Raw genomic sequence first — 23,086 nt, 5'->3', positions numbered from 1 at the left:
CCACGCTCTTCCCAGCCCACTGCTGCTATCAATGAGCAAAACCATTGCTCAGCCCCGGGCTCCCCTTCCCCTGCCAAGCACCATCCCAGACACATCAGCTCGGCTGAGCAGCCCCCCCAGCCCCCCGAGACACCCCGAGACAGTGCAGGCAGAGGGTGATGCCCGAGGGGGAGCTGGTCCTCAGAGAGGCAAGAAGAAAGGAGGCAGCAAATGTCCCCCCGGCAGTCCCAGCATACCGATGGGAAGGGGACGGAGTCCTGAGGCATGGCTCAGCAGGGCACACGCACGAGTCTGCTCCTCACACTGCTGTCTCCTGCTCCGCACTGGACTCTTCTTTCTTCCTCTTCATCTTGCAGAAGCCATGGAGCCCACAGAAGCAAGCAAAGGTGAACTGGGGCATCACCTGGAGCAGGAGAGGTGTGGGAGCACCCCCGGGAGACCTGGATGGGGACAGGGAGAGGAGTCAGGGAAGGTCCTGCAGGCGCACGGGGGATGCACGGGAAGGACAAAGGGCATAGAACAGATGCCCAAAATCACAAAACCGGAACATCACCCTGCACTGGCGCGCATCTCCCTTCCCCCTCCTTCCCCGCATCCGAGGCCCCCAGCCACGCACTCCCAAATTCCCCACCCAGCGAAAGACGAGGAGATTAAAACTCCCCCGCCAGCCCCTCTCCTCAAAAGCAGTGAACAATCGGGACAGACGTGGGGACAGCTTGCAGCGCCTAATGCATATTCGAGGGCCCGGGAGGTGAGGTGCCCTGGGAGCGCCCCGGCGCAGAGGCAGCACCAGCGGTTACGGCACAATGAGGCACAGCTGAGAGCGGAGTTCACTCTCTTTGTGTCCGTTTTCAACGGATAAAATAATGCCCCAAAGCACAGCCCACATTATGGCCCAACAGCTGCAAAATGTAATTATGCAAATGAAAGGGTGGGGTATTTTTAAATAAATAACAAATACTTGCAGAAATAACTATCTGAAGCAAAACTTTCATTTTCTCCCTACTTTAATTTTTGGCTTTTGTACGGTTGGCAGATGACCAGCTCTAATTCTGCCCCAGAAGAGGCAGTGCCGGTGCTCAAAGGGAGCTGTGCCCAGCCTGCGCAGCATCACACTGCCCAGCAAGACACGTCCTCGCCACCACAACTGTGTCATCCTCCAGCTGTGCGGAGAGCAGAGGGACCGCAGCACCCACCGCAGTCACCGCCTGGGGCTCCCAGCAGAGCCTCAACTCGGCGTTTGCTCCCCGTCAGCAGCAGCGTGGACAGGGAACATCTTGGGGCCTCAGTTTACCCATCTGTGAAATGGGCACGATGCTCGAATCTCAGTGTAGGAGGTACTGTCACCTCCTGAGGCTCACAGCCACTGATGGTAGCGAGCAAAGAGTGAAGCCCCCGACAGCCGGGCACTGCCCAGAGCCCCCAGCCCGCTGCCTGCAGCCTGCAACCCCAGCAGAGTTTGGAGCAGCCCGAATTCACAGCAGAGACAGCTGGGAGAAAATTAACCGCAGGGAAAAAAGCCAAAGCAGGTGGGGCCCACGGACCCCCATCTCTACGCACTCTTCACCAGCAGTGATGTTGCAGGGGGGTGATGCCACATCCCTGCCTTCCTGCTTTCCCCCCTTTCCAAGGGGACCAGCTGCAGCACAAAGTGAACGGCAGCAGCGAGAGGCATCCCATTTAATTCACTTCTGCTGCTGCCCCCCCCAACAGCCATCTGGATACCTGTCTAGTAGCTCCGAAATTAAATAAGGCTACCTCTGGAGCTCACAAATAATGACAACGGGCTCTTTAATGAGTCTCCCGTTCTGAATGGCTTCTCAGCATAGCGGCAGGTCTCCGCGTCTCTCTTTGTGCTGCTGCTTTTTGTTACCAGCCTGAGAATGGGATTTTGGAGGGAATGGCTGGTGTGGAGGGGCTGCGCGGGGGCCAGCCCACCGGGGTGGGGGGCCGCTCACCTCCCGGCCCCTGCGCCCTCCCAGCTTTGCACAGCTTCAGCTGGAGCGGAGCAAACCCACTGCCGGCGGGGAAGGGACAATGGGAAGGGAGAAGCCTTTGGGAGCCGGCGCCCCAGTTTGGCACGCTGGGTCTGATCCGGTACTGCCGGATCCGTTAAGGCTCCCACCCTCCCACCCAGCGCCGTCCCTGCTGTTTAACACTCTCCGTATTAACCAGGCAAACACGTCCGCACCAGACCTCCCAGGCAGCCTGGGCTGAGCAGCTCTCGGTCCCCGTGGGTGCCCGTCCCTGCTGCCCCGTGCCACCCCACATCCTCCCTGTGCCCGGCCCGGCTGTCCCCCCTTGCAGACACAAAGCTACCCCGAGAGCCTGGGCGGTCCGGCTGGGACCCCAGCATCCATTAGGGAGCTATTGATATATTTAAAGGAGCTTGTAACGTGGAGGCTTTTCAGGCTGACCCTCTGCCTCCCATTCAGGCAGCAGACAATGATGAATGAGCCCCGGAGAATAGAGGCAGCCCAGCTGAGGCTGACGCTCCTGTTCTTCTTGAAAAGGTAGAAAAAGGATCCTGAAGGAGCAAGGAATAATTAAAAAATAAATGAACTGGCTTGGGCAGTGATGACAGAAGCCCCGCTTGATTTGCAAGGGCTGGGCATGCTTCACAGACCCGTGCTGCCCTTTCTATTCAAAGGAGAAGATCCTTTGGATAAAACTCCACTGCAGCAGAGAAAATGCGAGGAGCATTAAAAATGTAAAGCTAGAGAATTCTCTTTAGTCAACTGCATAACCCCGGGCCGTGTTTGTCACTGTCAGTGATGAATTGGGAGCTGTCTGAAATCAGCATGCTCACTTTAATAATGTCACTTTCCCTGAGCCCTAAAAAATGTCTTTCTGAACCAGCTGGAGAGAGTCTATTCCTTAGCCCAGCAATTACCCGTTTCCCTGGGTTTCGCTGGGCAGCCGGGCAGCTCAGACCAGCATGGCAGGCAGCTGAAACGGGACAGCTTCGGGAGGGGAGGTCCTGGGCAGGGAGAGCCAGGGGTGCAGGCAGGGGTGCAGGGAGAGCCAGGGGTGCAGGCAGGGGTGCAGGCAGGGCTGGGGTGCGAGAGCTAGAGATGCTGCCTTGGGCACCAGCTCAGCACAGCCTTGCTGCAGGGATGGGCTGGGGCTGCCAGGTGACACCGGTGGCCGCCGGACCCGGGAAGGTGTCCTCAGGCACCGGGAGCTTTCGTTTCGGCTGATGTTCTTACTCTGCCCCAGCTTTTCTATTTCTGAGAAACACCATTGAATTAACTTTTAGCTACTTGGTTGGAAAAAACAAGATTAAGTTTTGCATTTTAAATCCTGAATTTCAAAGCTGCCTTTTGCCGCCAGCGTGTCATTTTTTTCCTGGGAAATGGGATCATTTGCAATGGAAATTGGTCCCATATTTTTGCGGGGAACCGAATGGAATTAAATCATTTGTAATGAAATGTAGAAAAGTTCCCAGAAATTTCATTTCATTTGCCTTTCATGATAGCTAGTCCGTCCACCTCTACAGCCAAGATTTTCAGGAGTGGCTGATGATTTGGGGATCACCAGCCTGGTTTTCTAAGCTCCGCTGAGCAAACACCCTCGGAAAAGTCCCCAGAAAAGCGCCTGGGGCCGCAGCACTGTGCTTACGGGACTTAGAATCATAGAATCATTAAGGTTGGAAAAGACCTCTAAGATCATCGAGTCCAACCGTCAACCCAACACCGCCGTGCCCACTAAACCATGTCCCTAAGCGCCTCATCTACACGTCTTTTAAATACCTCCAGGGATGGGGACTCAACCACTGCCCTGGGCAGCCTCTTCCAATGTTTAAGCACTCTCTCAGTAAAGAAATTTTTCCTCATGTCCAAATTGTCCAGACTTGCAGAGACTTCCTTCTGAGGCATGGCAGCTCCGTGCAATGCAGACGTTCCCTGCACAGAGGGAGCCTTGCCTGGGACTTTCGGTCCTTTCTTTTTTAAGCATCAGAGATGCAGGTCCCACATCCCTGAGGCTCACTGCTGGGGCAGCCTGTCCCTGAGGGGACACAACCCCTTTCCCGCACTCCCTGTCCCCCTCCTCCTCACAGCCACAGGATCCATCCAAGATTTTTCAGCCAAGCTTTCAAAACCTTTATTTCCTAGGGTTGCTTCCCCCCCCCCAAACCTTGGACATCTCGCTGCTTACAACCAGACCTAAGATAAAACCAACTTCAAAGCAGTTTCTATAATGAGCAGCAGTGCAGTAGAAACTCAACAACAGAGGAGACAAGACTGGAATAAAACTAACCTGAAAAGAAGCACCATCCCTTTAAGGAGAGATAATGAACAGAGAAGCTGTTGCTTGGCATGTTTGCAGAGAATCGCTAATTAAAACATCGCTTCTGTAAAGTATGCTGATCCCATTGATTCTTCCCCCCACACAGTTAATTTGCTGCTAGGAAGGCAAAGTCGCAAGGGTCCTCATTATAAAAATTTCACTGGCTGCAGCTAATGGTTGTAATTAATAGGTGCAATAAATTTCAAATGGGCAGCCAGGGTGTTCATTAGCCATGGGCTGACTCAGCACCGGTGGCCTCACCAGTTACTAAATAACCCATTTCCAAGCAGCCGGGAGGAGGAAGGTGCTCTGTGGCACAATTGGCGCATCCATAATTCCCTGCTGAGAGCAGAGCTGAATAAATAATTCCCGGCAAGTCCCGGATTTGTTTCTTTTTGTCCTGTTGGTTGAATTGTCCATGCAAACCTCCTCCAGCTCTCGGCCACCTAACTGGGGGCAGGTTTTCTCAAAAGCGCTGGTGCAGCCAAGTGACCTGGATTTCGTGTGGGATCAGCACTTGAGGAATCGAACCTTCTGATGCAAAGGGCAGGTAAATACCCAACGATAATATCACGTAGCCAGGCACGGATCAAACCCCGGGGAAGCCGTTCATGCAAAGCACAGACGCACACGTGGGTGGCTCTGCCTGTTGGGGATGTGGGCTGCAGCGTGATTTTTAACGCCCCGGTCCTTCTCTGGACATCCTGCGCAAGGGCTGAGCTTTAAAATCTCCCCAGGCTCCCGCTGAGCATCATCCCCTCCGTAGGAGGTCCCAGTGCCGCAGCCCCGTGTGTGCACCAACCCTCCTGGGGACTGGGTGCTGCTGGTGAGGCGCTGGGCGTCCCGCTGTGTCCTGTTAGGGCTGGGTGCCGTCACAGCTTTGATTAAAAAACCCAGCTTTTCAGTTCGTTATCATCTGGCTGTAATTAAAATATTAATAATTGGCACTCTCTCCCCGAGTTATCTGCTGGGACCAGCATCCATGGGGCTGGGCGACCCAGCAGGAAGCTGGTGCTGCTTCTGCTGCTCTTCCATTGCACCATCAACACCGCACGGAGGCAAACCCCATCCTGAGCCCTGCGCGGGCAGCAGCGGGCAGCGACCCCAGCCTGCGTGCTGTGACGTGGGAAGCAGCCCCTGCTCACCCCGGTGGTATTCGGGAGCTGATGCCCTGTGCACGAGCTGGGTGGCCCTCGCATGCCTGAAGCCAAAATTACGGCTGCTGCCGCAAGGGATGTCCGGGGGCCGATACGGCAGCACGGGGGCTCTGTGTCAGGGCATGCGGCTGTGATTTCCCCTCCCTGCAGGGCAGCGCAGGACAAGCCTCTGCCTCACCCACCGGCAGCTTTGGGATACAGGAGCTCCACGCCCAGCTCCCAGAGGAAGCCGGGGACGGCGGATGCCTCACTCATAAATGGCAGCTATTATCTGTAATTAGCGGCTTGTCCTGCTCTGCACATTCGCTCCCGGGAGCTCAGGAAGGACCGGGGACTGCTGGGGGGGTCCGACTGCTCCAGCATCTTTGCTGAGCACTTCTGGAGATGGAGCTGCCCAGGAGTACCCGTGCAGCGGGTCTTCCTCGAGCTCGCTTCTCCGGACCAGAGATGGGATTTCGATAGCTGCCTTCTTAAAAATAGGTGTGTGCCTAAGTTCTCCAAGATGCTTTGAAAATGCCAGCCTGATCTACTGTTTTATTTAATGCTGTGAATGTTTTATAAGCACGGCAGCTGAGGGTTTTTTGCTTTGCCTGGCCCTGGACGTGGGCAGTAATTGCAGCCGCACAGGGCCGCGGGCAGAGGCTGTGCTAATTGAAAGGTGACTGGAGCTGCTGCTGGGAGCTGGATGCCAGACAAGCCGAGAGCTCACCTGGCGCTGGCAGCATCTTCTCTCCGCGATGGACCTTTTCCAGGGGTCTCTGCCAATGCCTTCTGCATGGCAGGGCTTTCATAGAAACGCTTGTCCCGTGCGTGTCTCCCCCCTCGCCTCCTGCAAGCCCCGGTCGGGTGTCCCCCTGAGGATCAAACAGACTGAAAACCACAAGCCAAATGCCGGTGCTTAAGCCCTTGTGCATTGTCAGGGAGTACTGGAGCTGTACAAACAAGGGCAAGAAAGAAAGAGATTTGGCAGAAAGTCACCAGCCCTGGCTCCTGACCACCTTGCACCCCAACCAACGTGCCCACTCGGTTGCCTCCCATCCCGGCTGCTCTTCAACACAGCACCACAGAAACACAGCGGCTCGTGCTCCCTCCGTTTCTTTCCTGCTTAATGCCTGCCTTGCTAAAAGAAAAATCAATAGCATAAAGAGTAGTGAGAGCAAGTCTCAGGGGTGGGGTATCTCGTCGGCGTAGTGCAGACAGGCTGCCAATAATCCTGCTCTGAGCCGCTTTGCCCAACAGCCGCCGAAATATTAATGGGGACTGCTGCTGCTCCAGCATCCCTCTGCAGCCTCTTGACGAGAGGCAATCGCCAGTCAGAGATGGAGTCTATGCCCCAGCACCAGCATCCCCGCACCCCGATAGCTCCTTCCCCCCCAGTGCTTGTGGGAGTGCTTGCAGTGATGCCCCTGGCTTTGTCAGGGGACTTTGGGCTGTGCCTCTCTCGGGGAGCTGCCGCAGCACAGCACCCGCTAACCCACCGGGACCGGCCGGAGAGGATTTTGCTCATTACTTCCCCAGCGGAACATTTTGGGTTGCAACGAAGCGAATGGCAAAAATGAGACTCCTTGTCTCTTTTTGGTTAATTTGTCCTGCTCTCCCCTTCTTGGTGGTTATCGGCACCCTCGCTCCGGGCTCTCCAGCCCCGGCCTTGTGCCGGGTCCGGAGCAGCCCTGGGGTGGGAGCGGTGGGGCCAAGCCATGCATGTCCGCCACAGGGACAGGCCCTGCTTGGTGTGAATGGCTCGGGGCAGCCATTGTCATGGGTGAATTTTCTGAATGAGCAAATCCTCATTAAAAAATAATTAAAACAGCCTGGTGAGATTGGCTTAATTCCTTTCATTTTGACTGATGGTGTTTAGTTTTGATGATTTATGTGCCACAGTCCTGCCAGCTCTCATGCTTTCATTGTTGGAACTGATGGGATTTCATTATTTTCTTCCTTCCACACCTCCTTGAGTCATGGGATTACAGCTGAATCTCAGCTTTCATTTTTTTCAATGACTATTATTTTTAAAGATGCATTCCAGGCTGGTGAAATAAACTTGAAAGCCTGACACCTAATGACTCAAAGCTCAGGAAGTGAGAAAAAAAAGAATAGAGAAATTGCTCGCTTCCTGCTTGGTGAGGGTGGTTTGTAACCCCCTGACATTGTTCGGGTGCTGATGGAGGTGGCGAGGTCTGCGGTGGTCTGCAGCAGCCCCCTCCTCTCCCACCCCGTCCAGCCCAGCTCTGCCAGGCTGCCGCGCTTGCAGACTCTGCCTTTGCACATTTAAAAAGGGCAAATTTACCAAGTTCCGCTGTATAATTAAACCTGTCCTTCTCACGTGCTCCCGACCACCGCCTCCCCTCCGACGTCCTCATGGCATGGGGCTGGCTGAGGCCCCGCGGGCGCTGCGGGGACAGATCCTGCCTGGTGCAAACTGGGTGGCTCCAGGCCCTGCGCAACCCGCTGGGTCTGCAGCATCCCTGGAAGGGGCACAGCGTGGTGGGGAGCCGGGGCTGGAGGTGCCCGGGGTTTTCTCAGCCCCCCTGCGAGCCCCTGCAACAGCAGAAAGTGCTCCTGCCATCACCTGGCAGCCGTTTCGGTGCCGGGTTAAGGCAGCGGCCGCAGCCCTTGGAAATGCCCTTGGTCTCCGCCTGATGCTTTTGTTCTGTGGGGCTGCAGGTGGGGATGCTTTGAACCGTGTGAGAAAAGCTTGCTGCCAAAGAAAAGCCGCTCCCGCCGCCCTCGCAGCCCCCTTCACCGGCACCCGGCGCCGCCGAGCGCCCTTTCAGCTCTGAATGGGGACGACGGCGCCTGAAAGGCCGTGCCCCCCGCCATCCCCGTCCCCCTTTGTCTCTCCCTCTGCTTGCCACCCCCTGCCCCATCCGTCTTGCTAAACCTCTAAGGCCCTGCAAGGCTTCAATGCCCCCTTTCACTTGTTATTTGTTACCAAATAAATATGGGCGATTAAAAAGGGATCAGGAGTCCGTGCGGTTTGCAGAGGTGCCTGGAAGGTGGAGTCCCTCCTCTGTGTAGCCCATGGCTTTTCGCCCTACATGAGTTAGGAAAAGCAATCACATAGGAATAAAAAGCCATAGACCACAGCAGAGGGCTTACCCAGGATAAGCCAGCAGTCTTTGGGGAAAGGAAAGGAAAGGAAAGGAAAGGAAAGGAAAGGAAAGGAAAGGAAAGGAAAGGAAAGGAAAGGAAAGGAAAGGAAAGGAAAGGAAAGGAAAGGAAAGGAAAGGAAAGGAAAGGAAAAAGGGGAAGGAGGGGGGAAAAAAAGTAATGCCCTGTCTAAGTTGTCCTCCCTCCCCGTGCCCAGCTGGGAGCACGACCCGCTCCGTCCCTGTATGGGGACCGCAGCCCCCTAGCTCGACCCTACAAAAATAGGGGAACCTCCCACCTCAAACACCCCTACGGCCTCTGCCCCCGCCACCTCTCAGTACCGTGGCATCGCAGGGTGGTTTGTCCCAAGTTACTCCCAGGTCAGGAAGGAGAGAGCCAAACCTGCCATGTCTGTCCCCTCAGCAGTAACCTGCCAGCGCGGTGGCCTGACCCCAGGAGGAGGACCCAGCGCCCTGCCTTTTCTGCTCTGAGCGCTGTAATGAACTGTGATTGCAGGGATAACACCTTGAAGCAGACGTGATGCTTAAAAGACAACATGCCATAGCCTGAATCAATGGCAGCATGCCCAAGTAGCAGGCAATGAAATGGTTTAGTTTCACTCTGCCAGTGTCCTGGCCGCAGCTACACCTTATCTCTGTCGGTAAGTGCTAGGTGTTCCCCATCACATCTTTTTGAGCTGCTTTTAAACCTGATAAACCTTGAGTTATAAACCAGATGATAGTTGCTTGGTTGCAAATGGAGCAGCACAAATTTACACCTGCAGATCAAGTGTCTCTTTCCATAGAGGACCACCTTGCTGTTCGGCAGCCGCTTCCCTTGCAGCAGCCTAAGAGCCCGCAGGGTAAATCCCTTTTGCAAGCAAGAGGGGAAAGCACTCGCCTTGGGGTATAGCTGTACCTTGTCCTGTAGCTGTTTTGAAAATCTGACCCTTCGGGCCACCAAGGGACTTGCCCACAGTCACAGAGTCGCTCAGCGGCAGAACCGGGAACCAAAAACCTTCCCTTGGCCCTGCTGCCCCCGCAGCTTACCTGGCTGCAGAGGCAGCGGATGCTCAGCGGTGAGAGGTGCATCCAACAGACCCGCCTTTGTCGGCTGAGACAAAGGGCTAAAGAAAGGTCTGGCTGCAAACCCACCTCCCGCTCGCTTCCCCCACTGCTGCCTTCCCCTGCCGCCTTTTCGAGCGAGCCTCTGTCTCCGTACCCACAAAAGAGGCATCTCAGGACGAGGTGACGCATTTCATGGGGAGCAGCTGCTCCAGCAGCTCCTCCGAGAGCTGCACACAGACCTTATTCTTTAGCAAAAGCCTCTGCACCTCCCTGCACCTGGAGGAGCTCCTCCGGTGGCACCAAAACTGCCCAGGTTGTCCCTGGGAAAGCACTGGCCTCTGCCTTTATTCTCTTCCCCTGCCAGGATGCCGGTTCGTTCAGCAACAGTGACTGCTAATTGCCAGGAGCTGATGAGGTCAGCTCTGCTATTGAGTCTAGGAAACCCCCTTTCTTGTTGCCCTAGCAAGAATCCTTGTCAATGTTTCTAAAACTATACAGCAACCAGGTTTGGAAGTAGGAAGGATTTTGCACCCTGTGGTTCGTAATAGCAGTGAACATGACTTTGACCTACAAACCAAACTTCTGAAGCACACAGGTAGCTCTGAACTGGCTTTTTCCCAAGGTCTTTCCTCTTTTAACTCCTGTATATGAATGGCAAGAAAAAAAGGCCACCGTTGTGTCCCACCTTCTGACACACTCACACTCCCTTCCCAACCCTTTTGCTCTGCAGGTGGCAGCCGCAGGACAGTGCACCCCACGGGCAGCCCGACGCACCGAGCTCTGCCGGAGCATCATTTGGCCCCGGCGTTATGCCCTTGGGTGCAGGCATTGTGCTGGGGAGGTCTGCAGGAGAATACCCCGGCGCATGCCCATGGGCGCTGCGTCCACGCCAGGAGCCGCGCGTGGGTCTCTGCCCTCCAGTTCCGCACCAACCCAACCCCTGGTCCCGGGGGTGCACTAAGGAGACAGCCCCAATTTCATTGAGAATCGCACATTTGAGGGGTAAATCTGTCGAGCCGGACTTAATGGCTCTTTGGGGTATGGCCCTGCGGCTCTGCTATGGCACCCAAGACCTTCCCAACGAGGTTGCACCCAACGCAGGGCAGCTTCAGTGCCAGGCTGCTCTCCCCAGCATTGGAGCATGAGGACACATGCCCGTCCGAGAACCACCAGCCCCACACCACACCGCAGGGACCCGAGGACAGCCCGGAGCCCCCGGCCGAGCGCGGCTGACCTCACCTTTGGCAGCGTGGCATCCGCTCCGCGGGAAGGGCACCGTGCCAGTCGGCATGGGCCTTGGGATGGCAGCTGCCGTGGCATCGCCCGCACCGTCCTCTCCTCCCCGCGCCACCCTGATCCCTGCCAGCAAAAGCTGGGTGCCGCAGGGAAGCTCAGGGAAGCGGGTGCCCAGCGCTGCCTGGGGCGGCCGCCCCCATTGCCTCCGAGTCCCGGCCGGCTGCGGGGGGGTCTCATTTTTGAAGCCCCGACCCCTCCCTTGCCGGCTGCTTCCGCTGCCATCCCCAGCGCCCTGTCCCCACGTCCCCACCGAGCCTCGCTGCGCGGTCACATACTTGAAATGGTTGTGCGCCGAGGGGCTGGGAGCGGAGGGAGGGAGCGGGGGGTCAGGTATTTCTCCATCCCCGGCTCCGGAGAGCCGGTAACAAAGGCGCTATTGAACTGCAGCCTCTCTGGTCTGTGAAGCAGAAACCTCTTGTATCTACTTCACTGCCTTTGATCTAACTCCCCCAGTGGGATGTATATTACTCATGTCCTGCTGCTCGGGTACTGCTGCCAGAGTGGGACGGGGGGGACAAGCCCCAGCTCGTCATCCTGGGTTTAGGAAGCGTCCCGCCGGCACCGGGCAGGGGCACCCAGCACCCACCTCCGCTGCTGTCCTTCCCCATGGCCGCTCTGCCTTCCCACTCTGTCCCCCAACCCCGCCACCCTCCCAGACCCCAAACTTTGGGGGATACGTGCGGGTGCCCAGCGCTGCCCTGGGCAGCTCAGCCGAGCGTAGAGGCGGGAGGAGCAGGGCTCTGCGCCTCACATTCCTCTTCTGTAATTAAAGCCGGTGCGCTGGGTGGAGGGGGAATTTCCCAAAGGGTTTTACTGGCGTCTGGACAAGGGTCAGACAATGAGAACATTTGACAGGGTGCCCAAATCCGCTGTATCTTGGAGACGCTGAAAGCCTCCCCCGTGCTGTTCGTCCCAGGCGCTGGTTTGCGGGAGGTGGGGGCCGTTTGGGCAGGTTGGGCGGTGGGGAAGGCAGGCGGGAGCTTGGGGACTCTCTCACGACGTCCCTGCAGCCTTCGCCCCAGCCAGGCTGCCCCAAAAGTGCAAAAGCTTGAGCAGCACCAGCTTGCTCTGAAATCACGTCCCCACCGGGATCCCCAGGAAAATCCTGGGTAAAGTCATCAAACGCACCTTAGAGACTCACGGTACTTAGAGTGGTGCTTTAAAAAGTACTTTGCTGCCTTCAGCAAGCTACCTGCCTCGCTCCCCGGGGAGCCAGGGGCACTCGGGGCTTAGCTCAGTTTTGCCAGTCCCGAGCGGCACTGGGATGCTGCGACAGCCTGCCTGGAAACCATCCCAGCTACCCAAAAGCACTTGAGTGCTTTTGGAAATATTCTCCTGCCTTTCCAGCTGGTTTGCAGAAAACCCTGCACCTGGCAGCTCCCACTGGCACCCAGAGAAGCACGCGTGGGCATCGCCTTTGGAGCAGGCAGGCCCCTGGGGTGCCCACATGACAGTACCCAAAGTGAGAGTACCCAAAATTACAGCACAAGAGGAAGCCTCCCTGTAGCCAAGGGCTCTCAGCGCCGCTTCACCTTCTCCCAGGGCTCATCCCCTCCTTCCCCAGCTCCCTGCCCATGTCTCAGGTGTGGGGAGAGCTGAGACATGCAGAGCCTCCCCAGGGCTGCCTCCATCCCTGCTGCAAGGTGGAGAGAAATAATACGTACCCGACAACTGAAACGGAAAGGATGGATGGACGGTTGGACGAACGGATGGATAGATACTCAAGAACAGAGACCAGCCAAGCTGGGTACACCTAAAGGGTTTTGTTTTCCACAGAGATCCATACTAGTTGCATCCCAAGAAGGTGCAATCAGCCTTTCCTTTAGGGGATCATCTGCAGTTCCCCCCTCCCCAGCCCCTCTCTCCCCAGCTACAGGCTGGCTCGTGCCCCAGGGCAGGGCGTGCGGGACCCAGCTCTTGTTTAGTTTTTAAACGTTAACTATTAGAACTTGGGGAGCAGTTGAAGTCAGAGTTGGGCAACGATCCATTTTCAAGCTGTCTTGACAACTGGCTCCAGCACAGCAAGATTAGATCTACTAATCACATTTATAAGGCGCCCAGGATCATGAATTGGGTATTCGGAGAATATTTGTCATTGTAACAATGTCATTTCCCAGCCTTCAGCGTGCATTACCTCGTCCTCCAAGTCGTTATGGTTGGGCTTTTTGGCTTTATAGAAACATCTACTTGGGGAAGAGGAGGCTCAAATGCATTTGTTGTATCAGTGCTCTGTACAGCTAAAGGTGCACCCTGTCTGTCACTTGTACATCCCATGGATAGGGTAATACTGGGGTTATTTATGGATTTTAATCAGCTTTCTCAGCACCTGATTTTGTATTGATAGCTGCCTTAACAAAACAGATATAACCCAAATCTTTCCAGAATGCTATATAAATCCCCCAACTCTTACAGGCAAAACAAAAGGGAGGCCAGGTAAGCTGAGCGACACCCCAGATCCCGCAGTGCATCCTTAACGGTGAGCTCAGGAAAGCAACGCAGGTCTGCTTCCCCATCACTCCCCAAAGCAGGAGTCTGACGATGAGACCACACTGTCTACAACACCCTCCTCAAGACATGCCGGAGAAATGTGTTCAACAAATCCATGTTTGCAGCAACAACAGCAATCGCAGCCCCGCAGCCTGTGCACAGCAGCTGCCGCTCGGCTGCAAGCGCTGCAGCATTGCATTAAGGAGAGACCAGACGGAGCCCAGGTTCCCTTCACAGGGTGCTCTGGCAGCCACAGAAAATCCACAGGCTCAGGAAGGGCCAAAACAGTCCTAATTTTGCAGGTGCACACGCAATTACACACTCCTTCCAAAACACAGAATACAGCACAAAACTGGTCTGATTTGTTTTAAGGAGCAAAAAGAAATCCTTTCATTTTCTGGCTACTTTTGCGCTTTGCTTTATTGCCCATAGGGATGCTCAGCCCACCACTCTCCGGAACAGCAGACATTGCTCGTGCAGCCTCTCCCCGACACCCTGGCAGCCCAAGTGTTTTCCCTTTCCAGCGGGTACCAGTGCTCCAGGACCTGGCTTTCGCTAACTCGGGGACGTGTGTAGGAAAACAGGGGCTGGCAAGGTGCTGAGGGGGACAGGGTGTGCAGAGCTGGGCTCCGGCTGCCCCGGCACAGCTCAGCCTGGCACCAGGCTCCCGAAGGACTGGCTTTTCTATGGGTGCCTGAGGTTGCTTTGGCGAGCAGAAATGTTCTTGCCAGAACAGGCAAATGTGAGCCAGGAGGAATATTTTGCAAACCCAGTTAGTTTGTAGCAGTCGGCTTTGGGTACAAAACCAGTTCTGAGAAGTTGCAACCTTTCCTTCCCACTTTTCCATTTGGAACAGCATGCCACTTCCAGCTCTCCTTTCGCTCTTCCCAAAAATACGTGTTTTAGGTGACTAGAAATGTAATGACAGGTTTTTCTCCGGGTGAAACAAAATGTTCTCTAACCCTAGATGATTTCGTTTCTCAGCTTGTTGAAAAAATTCAGAATAAATTCATTTCGGTTTGACCCCTCGGTGCTTCTGTGCTCTGCAAACCAACAGATCAGTCCTCAGCAGAGGACCTGCACCTGAACCAAGCGACCCTTGGAGGGGTACGTCTGGCCACAGGATCCCAAGACTTGTGTGTCCCGGGTCACAGCCCACATGATCCTGCCGAACCCCGAATCCCTCCGCTCTGCCTCTGCTCAGCCCCACTGCACACCGCGGAGCGTTGCCGTTTCCTCTGGCTTTTTTTCAAGGTGGAGCGAAGAGAGAGGCAGAGAGGGAAGGGGCAAGATAATGACCCAGATCTGTTCCTGCAAACTAGCCATCAATTTGCCACACAGCCCATTAAGAGAGGGCAAATGCAACTCGGGAATCCAGGTAAGTCACTCGCTAACAAGATCCTCCCGGACCTTTTAGCACATTCCTGGTCACAGATATTTCAGCTCCCGCAGCCCCAGCTGTAATTAAGTCTGGGCTGCAGCAGCCGGGGGGGATTTGTCTAGATTTGCAGGAGGAGCGTGCAGGGCTGATGAGCAATGGTCTCTCTAAGGCAGGGAATGAGGCGGGGGCTGCAGCCCGAGCATCCCGCGTGGTGCAGGGGCTGGTCCCTCGCTCAGAGGTGTGAGAGGAGGGCAAGTGCTGCTCCCCTGGGAGCTCCAGCAACTTGGACTTGGTAATGGAGGGAGAGGGAAACCGCCGGGCTGTCGGGGACGGTTCAGTGATTGGGAGTGACTAGAGCAGAGGGAACAAAGAGACAGAGGAATTAAAGGGGGAAGGCGAGGAAAGAGTCCCGTGGGGGTACGGGGGCACTTTGTCCAGAGGTAGAAAGTGAAGGCAGGATATCCATCACCTCTGCACCAGTGTGGCCCCTTCGACTCCCCTGGGGAGCCACTTCCCTGGGCTCAAACCTGCCTCAGGTGACTCCAGTGACTTCAGGGACATCACCCTGGGCACAAGCTTGGGAAGAAAGGAGATCAAGCCATCTCCCACCATCATAAATCAGGGCTGAATCCACTGATGACAGGCGGTGCTTGGGGAAGTGGACCCGCTAAGGTGCCCATCCCCTCCCCTCGCAGACCAGACCCCAAACCCCCTTTGCGTGTGGCTTCACCATCACACGCACAAGCTCAAACAGCTCCTATAAAGCCACAGACCCGGCTCCCTCCTGGGACAGGAGCAGAGACAGCCACCAGCGCTCAGCTGGAATTCACACCACAGTTTTGCACCATGTTTGGAGAGGGTTTAACCACCCATATCCACCGAGGCTCCTTTTCCTCACTGGCACAAACAAGAGAAATTGCAATCTCCTTTACAAACACCGCTGCCCCACGCTGTGCTCCCTCCTCCTGCCCAGCAGCTGCACTGACCCCCCAGAGTCCCCCGATTTAACCTGCACATCCAATGGAGGATTCCTGGTGGCTATTCCCATCCAGGCTGTCCTGTGCAACCCTATCCGGCTGCAGTGCAGGACAATGGTGTGCTTCCCACCGGGGATCCCCCTGTGGATGCGCGGGTGAGGCCAGTGGGGCAAGGAGAAGTGGTAGATGAAGGTAGGGGTGCTGGCAGAGCTGTGGGGCTGGGGTGACCCTCCCCATGTGCCCCCACTGATGCTCGCCATTGCTGGCTAGAGAGGATTAGCCAGAGCTGGGGTGACTGGGACCAAACCGGGATGGGTTAATGGTCTACCCACATGGGAGCTGCCGTTGTGCACCTCTGCATGTGCAAGGCAGAAGGGTGGTTAAGCCTCACGCAGCTATTCAAACCCTCCCGGGGTTTGGTGAACTGTGTCAAGGCACCGAGAGGTCAAGGTTGCTCTTGCTTTGGGCTTTGCAGGGTCTCTGCTGTGGTCATGCTGAGCTGGCAGCCCTGGAGGGAAGACCTCCGGAAAGCCGAGCTCGGGCTGACCCCAGCCCATGGGGTCATGGCGGCACCGGCAGCTTGGTGCAACAGGCAGTGTGCAAGGGCAGTGTGCCCTGCGAGTAGGAAACGTGGGGCTGGAATAAGAGACAGCACATGGATTAGCCCCTGGAGAGTGAACGGTGGCATCCATGCCTAGAGGCAGGTTTGTACGGCTTAAGTGGCAGGGCTTGGGGAGCATCGTGGATGCATCCTCCGTGTCAGGTCCAAGGTGATGCAGACGTGAGATATTTCTGTTTCGTCTGCTGCTGGCCCTGTTGTTCACTGTTACCAGTGATTTGTCATGTTCTGCTGACAAGTCATCGGGGACTCGTGACATAATGTGACACCTATTAGCATGAGGAGAAATTCTGGTGGAGAAAGTGTCTCTTTTCCACTTTGGAGACCTTTCCTCCGTTGCTCACCCTGCTGGACAGGGCACCGGGGTCCCACCGCTCCCGCCCAAGGGACAGCCACACTTGGGGGGAAGACAAACCCCACGAGGAGCCCCATAAGTGCACTGTGAAGGTGCCCCAAGCCCATACCCGAGCCTGTTCTCTATGCCTGGAGCCATCCCACCCCTGGTCCCACCCAGCCCTGCTGCTGAAGGTCTGCCACCGCTCCCTGGGGACACACAGACGTCCGCAGAAACCAGGAGGGGACATCCCTCGGATCCCTCCCGGCACCCCCAGCCCGCTCCTTGGAGGGGGGCTCGGGGGGGTCTGCTGCCCTCCCCTCTCCTTGCTGTCGCTGAAGCTTCCAGCAGAGAAAAATTATTATTCTCCTTAATGGGCTATCGCAGTCCAGACAGGCGAGTGCACCCAGGCACTTGTGCGCGCACACACTCACACAGAGTCTCTGTACACCGGTACCCAAATCACTGCACAAGCCATTGGGAACCGTTTGGTCTCCCCAGACCCTGCCAGCCCCCAGGACCCCATCGCCGGAGTCCCTTTGGTTCCAGTACCCCAGCACATCTGAAATAACGGCAGGAATTAAATGACACCGAAATCAAGACAATTCCTATTTCAAAGTAATTAATTTCCTTTCCCCTCGCTGACATCACCGTTCAGGTTAATACATGCACCACTTCCCTTATCTTTCTTCGGGATTACCTCATCGGAGAGAACCCGGAGAGCCTCCCTCTCCACTGTGCCGAATACCAGCACTGGTGTCAGAGCTGCAAGTTTGCAGCCGGAGGAAGGATTGCTCAAATGCGGTTCCACCAGCACACCCAGCTCTTCCGACCACACCAGCACTCCGTGCTGTTTTCTTACAGGATTCAACGATATTCAGCAAGGCGCAAGCACTAACAAATCTGCTCTTTGCCCTTCAGTTCACACTCATCAGAAAGGAAAATACACTTCTGCACCAGGCAGAGTTTCTCTGTGCCTGCAGCCGGGGGCTGATGCATGGATTTTAGACACATTACAAATAATGCAAAAGTGTTTGCACACACGCAGACATACCCAGCCCTACACAAACACCCCCACTTCACATGTGTGGTATCTGAGTAAGACAGAAAACTTATCATATATATATACACGAACTTCTATTCATACACAGGAACACTCATAGGAGTGCACACTTCATACTGAAATCCAACAGTTAAAGGGCTTACGTGTAATTTAGCTGATAAGTACGTTAACATGTGTTGCATGTAATTGTGTGTAAACATAAGTAATGTGAATACATATGAATATATATATACACGTCTTCACAAACATTCATATATTGATGAATTTTGACTATATGGTGATTATTCTCGCCTAAAACAAAGAGAATTTAATTTTTTTCAGCTAATCACATATATATCGACAAGAATATAACTACTGCAAGCAAATGCCGCGCATTAGCTACAACACAGTTTGAACAGATGTAAATATAGATATTCACATAAACATACATAAACACATTTTCAACATACACAATAAACAGATAAAGGACTTGGAATTTCTTTGGGAAGGAAATACGCAGGCATTGCCCGCAGAGTTTAAGTCCCCGGAGGGAGCTGTACAGGTAATGCATGCACACGGGAGCTGACGGATGCAGGTGTCTGTGTGTGGTTTGCATGTGCTCATTACAAATGCCCATCGCACACCGAGCGTGCAGCCCGTGCACCCACTCCTATCCACTGCCTCGCTCTCTCACGCACACAACTCCTCCAGGCAAGACTTCAAACAAAGAAAGAAAGAGAAAAATGCTGTCTTACTTTTTTTCCTCCTTTTTTTTCCTCCTCTCTCCTCCCCGCCGCCTCGATCGCGGGACTTCAGCGGGACTGCAATTCTTTGGTGGAGATTATGAAAAGCAACTTAACAAACCGCCGAGCGCTGCACACAGCCGTGCAGAGGGGAAGAAGAGCTTTGCCAGCAGAGAAGAGAAGGAACAAAAGCCCAGCAATGCCAGAGCGGTGCTGAATAGGTGTCTTCCTAATTGTAAGGGGATTGTGTGGCTGTGTGTGGTTGCAGGGCGGGAGGAGGCGGGTGGAAGGGGCGATGAGAAGAGGCCTCCCTCCCACGCCGGCTGAGGACGGCCGCCTGCAACCCCAATCTGAGGTTAGTGCATAAATTATCTCCCGTCTCTCGCGCTCTCCCCATTGGGTCGCGGAGCCACGCACACGTCTGCATCCCCGCTGCTCCGCTCCGCCGACAGCTTCCCATTCCCCGCACAGCCCGCCGCGGATGCCCGGCACCCACGGGGCACGGCCCCCCGCGTGCCCCCCGCCCGGGGCAGGGATGCCAGCTCTCCCCATCTCGCCTCTCTCCCGCTTTCTCCCTTTCTGCTTTGTCTTCGGCCCCGTCTCCCAGCCAGGCAGACACAAAAGAGCCTCTGACCTGGGAGGAGAAATACCCGTTTCCAGAAAAAAAAACCCACCCGAGTGCTCCGGTGTGTGCTTTCAGCAGGCAGGGAAATTAAAAATAGCTGGTATAGCTTGAAATTGGAGGCAGCATTCCTTCCCTAATGAGTGTAATTAGCGGAGTGAGGATGGAAGCGTGTTTCCCCGACTGTTCCCTGCATCTTTCCGCGTCTCCGAGCACCAGCCTGCCTGTGCCCTTCCACAGGCTTTTGGGAAACAGCATTTTTCTACTTCCAGGAGCTGCCGGGGCAGGAACTGTGCTTGGATGCAGCTATCAACATGCAGTTCAGCTGCCTCAAGCTCTCCCTCCACCTCCGTCTCAAAATAGAGGGGTTCAGACAGGATTAAATCCCCAAACACACATCCCGAGTCCTCTGGGGCTTGCCAAAGCAAAGACAAGTCAGATTTGGGACTTTTTGTTTTTTCCCCCTGCTCATTGCTATCCATCCACTTTAGCTCTCATAAATCCCAAGCTGTCAGTGTAACAACGGGTGATTCAGCGGGGATTTAGCCAGGCTTCAGACCCGTGGAGCGAGCCAGATCCTCCTCCCGTGGCAGCGCCCGACCGAACATGAGCACGGCATTACCTCACCCCACGTCGGGTCACCTCGTGCTGGGACGTGGGGCGTTGGGCTGCTCTCCCCTGGGGAGCCGGGAGGTCCCTTGCGGGGGGCAAGGACGCTCTCTGCTCTCTGCCCTGTGGGTAGCCCCCTCAGCGACCCCGTAAATCCAAATTCTGCCCACGATTAGTCTAACCGCTGATTTTGGCTGCATCATTCTAGGTGAGAGCAGCGAGTGCCTGCGATGGGGATGAGGGTGCAGCGGGGGCCGCCCCGCGCATCCTTCCCCTGAACGGGGAAGGGGCAGCAGATGAAGCCCCATGGGAGGGCAGCAGCACTCTGGGAGATGTGTCGGGCAGCTCATTAACTGATGGGCCTAACGACCTGCTCGGCTGGGTTGTCTGCACAAGCCAGAGGAGGAGCAGGAGCATCTGGACAGGGCGACACGTTGGATCTGGACACGGGGCTGCCCGAGCAGGCGGTCCAGCCGTGCCGCCGGGCTGCGGCAGGCCAGGAGCGGCCGGGGAGGGCTGCGCCGTCTCTCAGCATCTGCTCGGCTCTGACATTGTGCTCACTTGGGCTTTTTTTTAATTGTCTTGATGTCCCTCATTTGCATAATCCCCATAATGCAATGCAGCAGGACTTTTGCTCTGAGCTAATAAATAGATGACAAAAATAAATGTGTCATGTAAGATTTGCTTCCATTTCTTTCCTTTGTGAGCGAGCTATCACCAAGAAATGATGCTTGGGGGGCTGATCTCACAGGAACTGTCAGCCTGGCCTGCCATAAGCAGCGATGTTCGCTTTGCCGGTGGTACACAACTTTGCCAGATGCTGGGCTGAAGTCGTGAGCTGGGAGCAGGAGGAAAAGGTGGCTGCGAAACGCGAGGATGTGCTCCTCACTGCCTGGGGTTTGGCCCCCATCGGCCCTCCAAAGCTCTTCCCCAAAAGTCATCCCAAAAGCGGGCTGGTGAAGTGCCCGTGGAAGGACTGCAGACCGCAAAAAGGTTCATTGTTGTGTTCGTAGCGTGTTTGCATCCAGTAACAGCCAGGCAGGTATCTGGTGTGCCTTATTTTTAGATGTATTTTCTTCAAAATTATGGGTCACTGTGGTTTCCTCTCCTCCCTAATGCCGTTGCCAGCTCTCCACTCGTGGTGGAGTTGCACTACTTATGAAATTAGTTCCCTTAGCTGAGAAAAAGACTAATTGCTCTGCTGTGAATATCCAAGGGGACTCATGAGGCTGGAAAGGCACCACGTGTTTGCTACAGGACAATTTCCCCCTTGGTTTCACAAGAATTTATTTATCACCTCAAAGAACTTGGCTGGATGGTGCACGGGGCATCGATGGGAACATCAGAGATCCCACCCCAAAACAGCCTTGACAGGCTCAAAGTTTTAAAACAGAGGCTGCAATTATCACTGGGGCTCTGCATCCCTGGAAATCTTCGCTCCAGGACTGGGTGTTTTCCTAGGCTGGACCTTGGCTGGAAGTGAGGGAGCAGCTGGGCATCACCCCCGCATCAGGTCAGACCAGAGGATCCCTTCTGGAAGTCAGGTCTGTGAAGCGATAGGGTTTGGATCTGATGGAAGATAGCAATGAGACTCGTTAAGTTTCTGAAGATGTAGTAGGAGATGGTTACTTTGCAGAGGGTGCTGGCAGCTCTGGAGATCGTATCTCGTGCATTACAGCAGTTGGTATTTTTTTTCCTTCCCGCAGCCCTGTGATTCTGGAGGATTCTCAGCTCTTATATAAAAACGCTTTAGCATTTCCAACTGTGTTGTTTGTTGAGAAAAGCCTGAAAAAATGAATCCTAAAGGGTAAAAGCTACAAGAGAAACAAAGACCTGATAATATATGAGCTTTCTTTTTTTTCTTTTAAAACCCTGACCGATTTTAAATCATTTTTATGACTGCCTTCTGGCATGCGAATGCTTGAGCCTGGTGTTACCGTAAAGATGGATTCACAACTGCTGGTCAGTGGAGGAAAAAGCACTGCCTGTGGTTTCCAAAATGCTCAGGCTGTGAAAGGAGCTCATCAACCTCATAGAGCTGCATTTAATTGACATTTAACAGGTCCCGGGATGAGGCTTTCGGCTCATGCATGGGGTTTCCCAGCGGGGCTGCTCTGCGGAGGTCTCCCCCCGTGTTGGAGGTGGGATGTGTTTGCAGCAAGCTGGGCTGCTAGCCAGGCACTTGGGGCTGCTGGGCTGCCTCATCCACAGCAGCAGCCCCGAGGAGGAGACGCACGTGCAGATGGGCGCTTGCGGGGGAAGCAAAGGCAGGGGGTGAAGAACAAGAGACAGGGAACGAAAGCAGAGGAGGAGGGAGAGGTGAGCTGTGGCGTGAGGCCGGATCACGCCTCTGGCTGTGGTGAGCCCCAGTGGGAGAGCTTTCCACCATGGGCAGCCAAGATCTGCAACCAGTCCTCTCCCAGCTCGTCCCAGCAGTGAGGTCTACACCCCAGACGGGCTGGACCAGGCTCAGCTGCCTCCCAGCATGAGCACCACGACCACCTCCTGGCGCCTGCTGAGACGGTGGGGTGCTGGGACAAGGGAAGGCAGAGAGCCATAAGGATGGAAAGAAGAAAAAAACAGCGAAAGAGGTGGAAATTAGATGAGGTACAGGAGCGAGGCATGGAGGACCGCGGAGCATCCCTCCAGGATGCAGCGAATAATTTTCCCCTTCCCCAAAGCACCGCAGCGAGGGGACGGAATCATCCGTCTTCATTACATCACCAGAATAGGCTCTGTCAAGTTACACTGTAAAACTAATCAATATCCCCTGCGGCCTCACCGGCTGCAGCTCCCGCCACGCCGGCAGGCAGCTGCGCAGCCGGGGCGGGCACGGGGGCATGCCGGCACACCGGGTTGTGTGCCACACGTGTGCTGGCACACCCGGGCACAGCTCCCTGGGCAGCACGGGTCCCCGTGGTACTTGGGGGGGGCAGAGACACCCAGGTATTGCCACACACTGTCTACACGTGCTTGATGACTTTTTAAACGAGTTCACACTCTTTCTCATCTGGCTACCCAGGTAATTTATTTTCCCCTTGCCATAATATCCTGACACCCGGCTGCTTATTTTCTGTAGACAACCACACAAACCTCCTGCAACAAAACCCCACAGAAGTGCATCTATTCAGGGAGCAAAAGTCACCACAGAAAGCCTTATTTGCCCAGTTGCAATCACACAACCCCACTTAGATTGCACACCTAACTCACATGCAGTGTCCTAGAGCCCGTGCACTGAGCAAGGCACTTCCCTCCGCAGTGACATTCCTCTAGAGCAGAGACAATCATAGAATCATACAATAGTTTGGGTTGGAAGGGACCTCTAAAGGTCACCTAGTCCAACCCCCCTGCCCTGGGCAGGGACATCTTCAA

General features: G+C 55.1%; 1 protein-coding gene across 4 annotated transcripts in view; it reads right to left on the bottom strand.

Moving 5' to 3' along the window:
- BLACAT1 (BLACAT1 overlapping LEMD1 locus) overlaps positions 1-23,086 on the bottom strand; it is a 32,424-nt gene that overhangs the window by 3,035 nt on the left and 6,303 nt on the right. For 2 of the 4 annotated variants that reach the window (XM_076358073.1, XM_076358074.1), the window contains exon 2: positions 237-440. In XM_076358073.1, coding sequence (XP_076214188.1) covers positions 299-400 — 102 coding nt within the window. In that variant the 5' untranslated portion in view covers positions 401-440 and the 3' untranslated portion in view covers positions 237-298. Of the gene's footprint in view, positions 1-236; positions 441-6,156; positions 6,176-10,843; positions 10,959-23,086 lie in introns of those variants that run through there. The other 2 variants (XM_076358072.1, XM_076358075.1) reach the window with 2 other exon arrangements.

This window comes from Aptenodytes patagonicus, chromosome 22 (genome assembly GCF_965638725.1).
Source record: "Aptenodytes patagonicus chromosome 22, bAptPat1.pri.cur, whole genome shotgun sequence".
Classification (NCBI taxonomy): domain Eukaryota; kingdom Metazoa; phylum Chordata; class Aves; order Sphenisciformes; family Spheniscidae; genus Aptenodytes; species Aptenodytes patagonicus.
The sequence above is the reverse complement of the archived record's forward strand: the minus strand, read 5'-3'. Positions and strand labels throughout refer to the sequence as shown.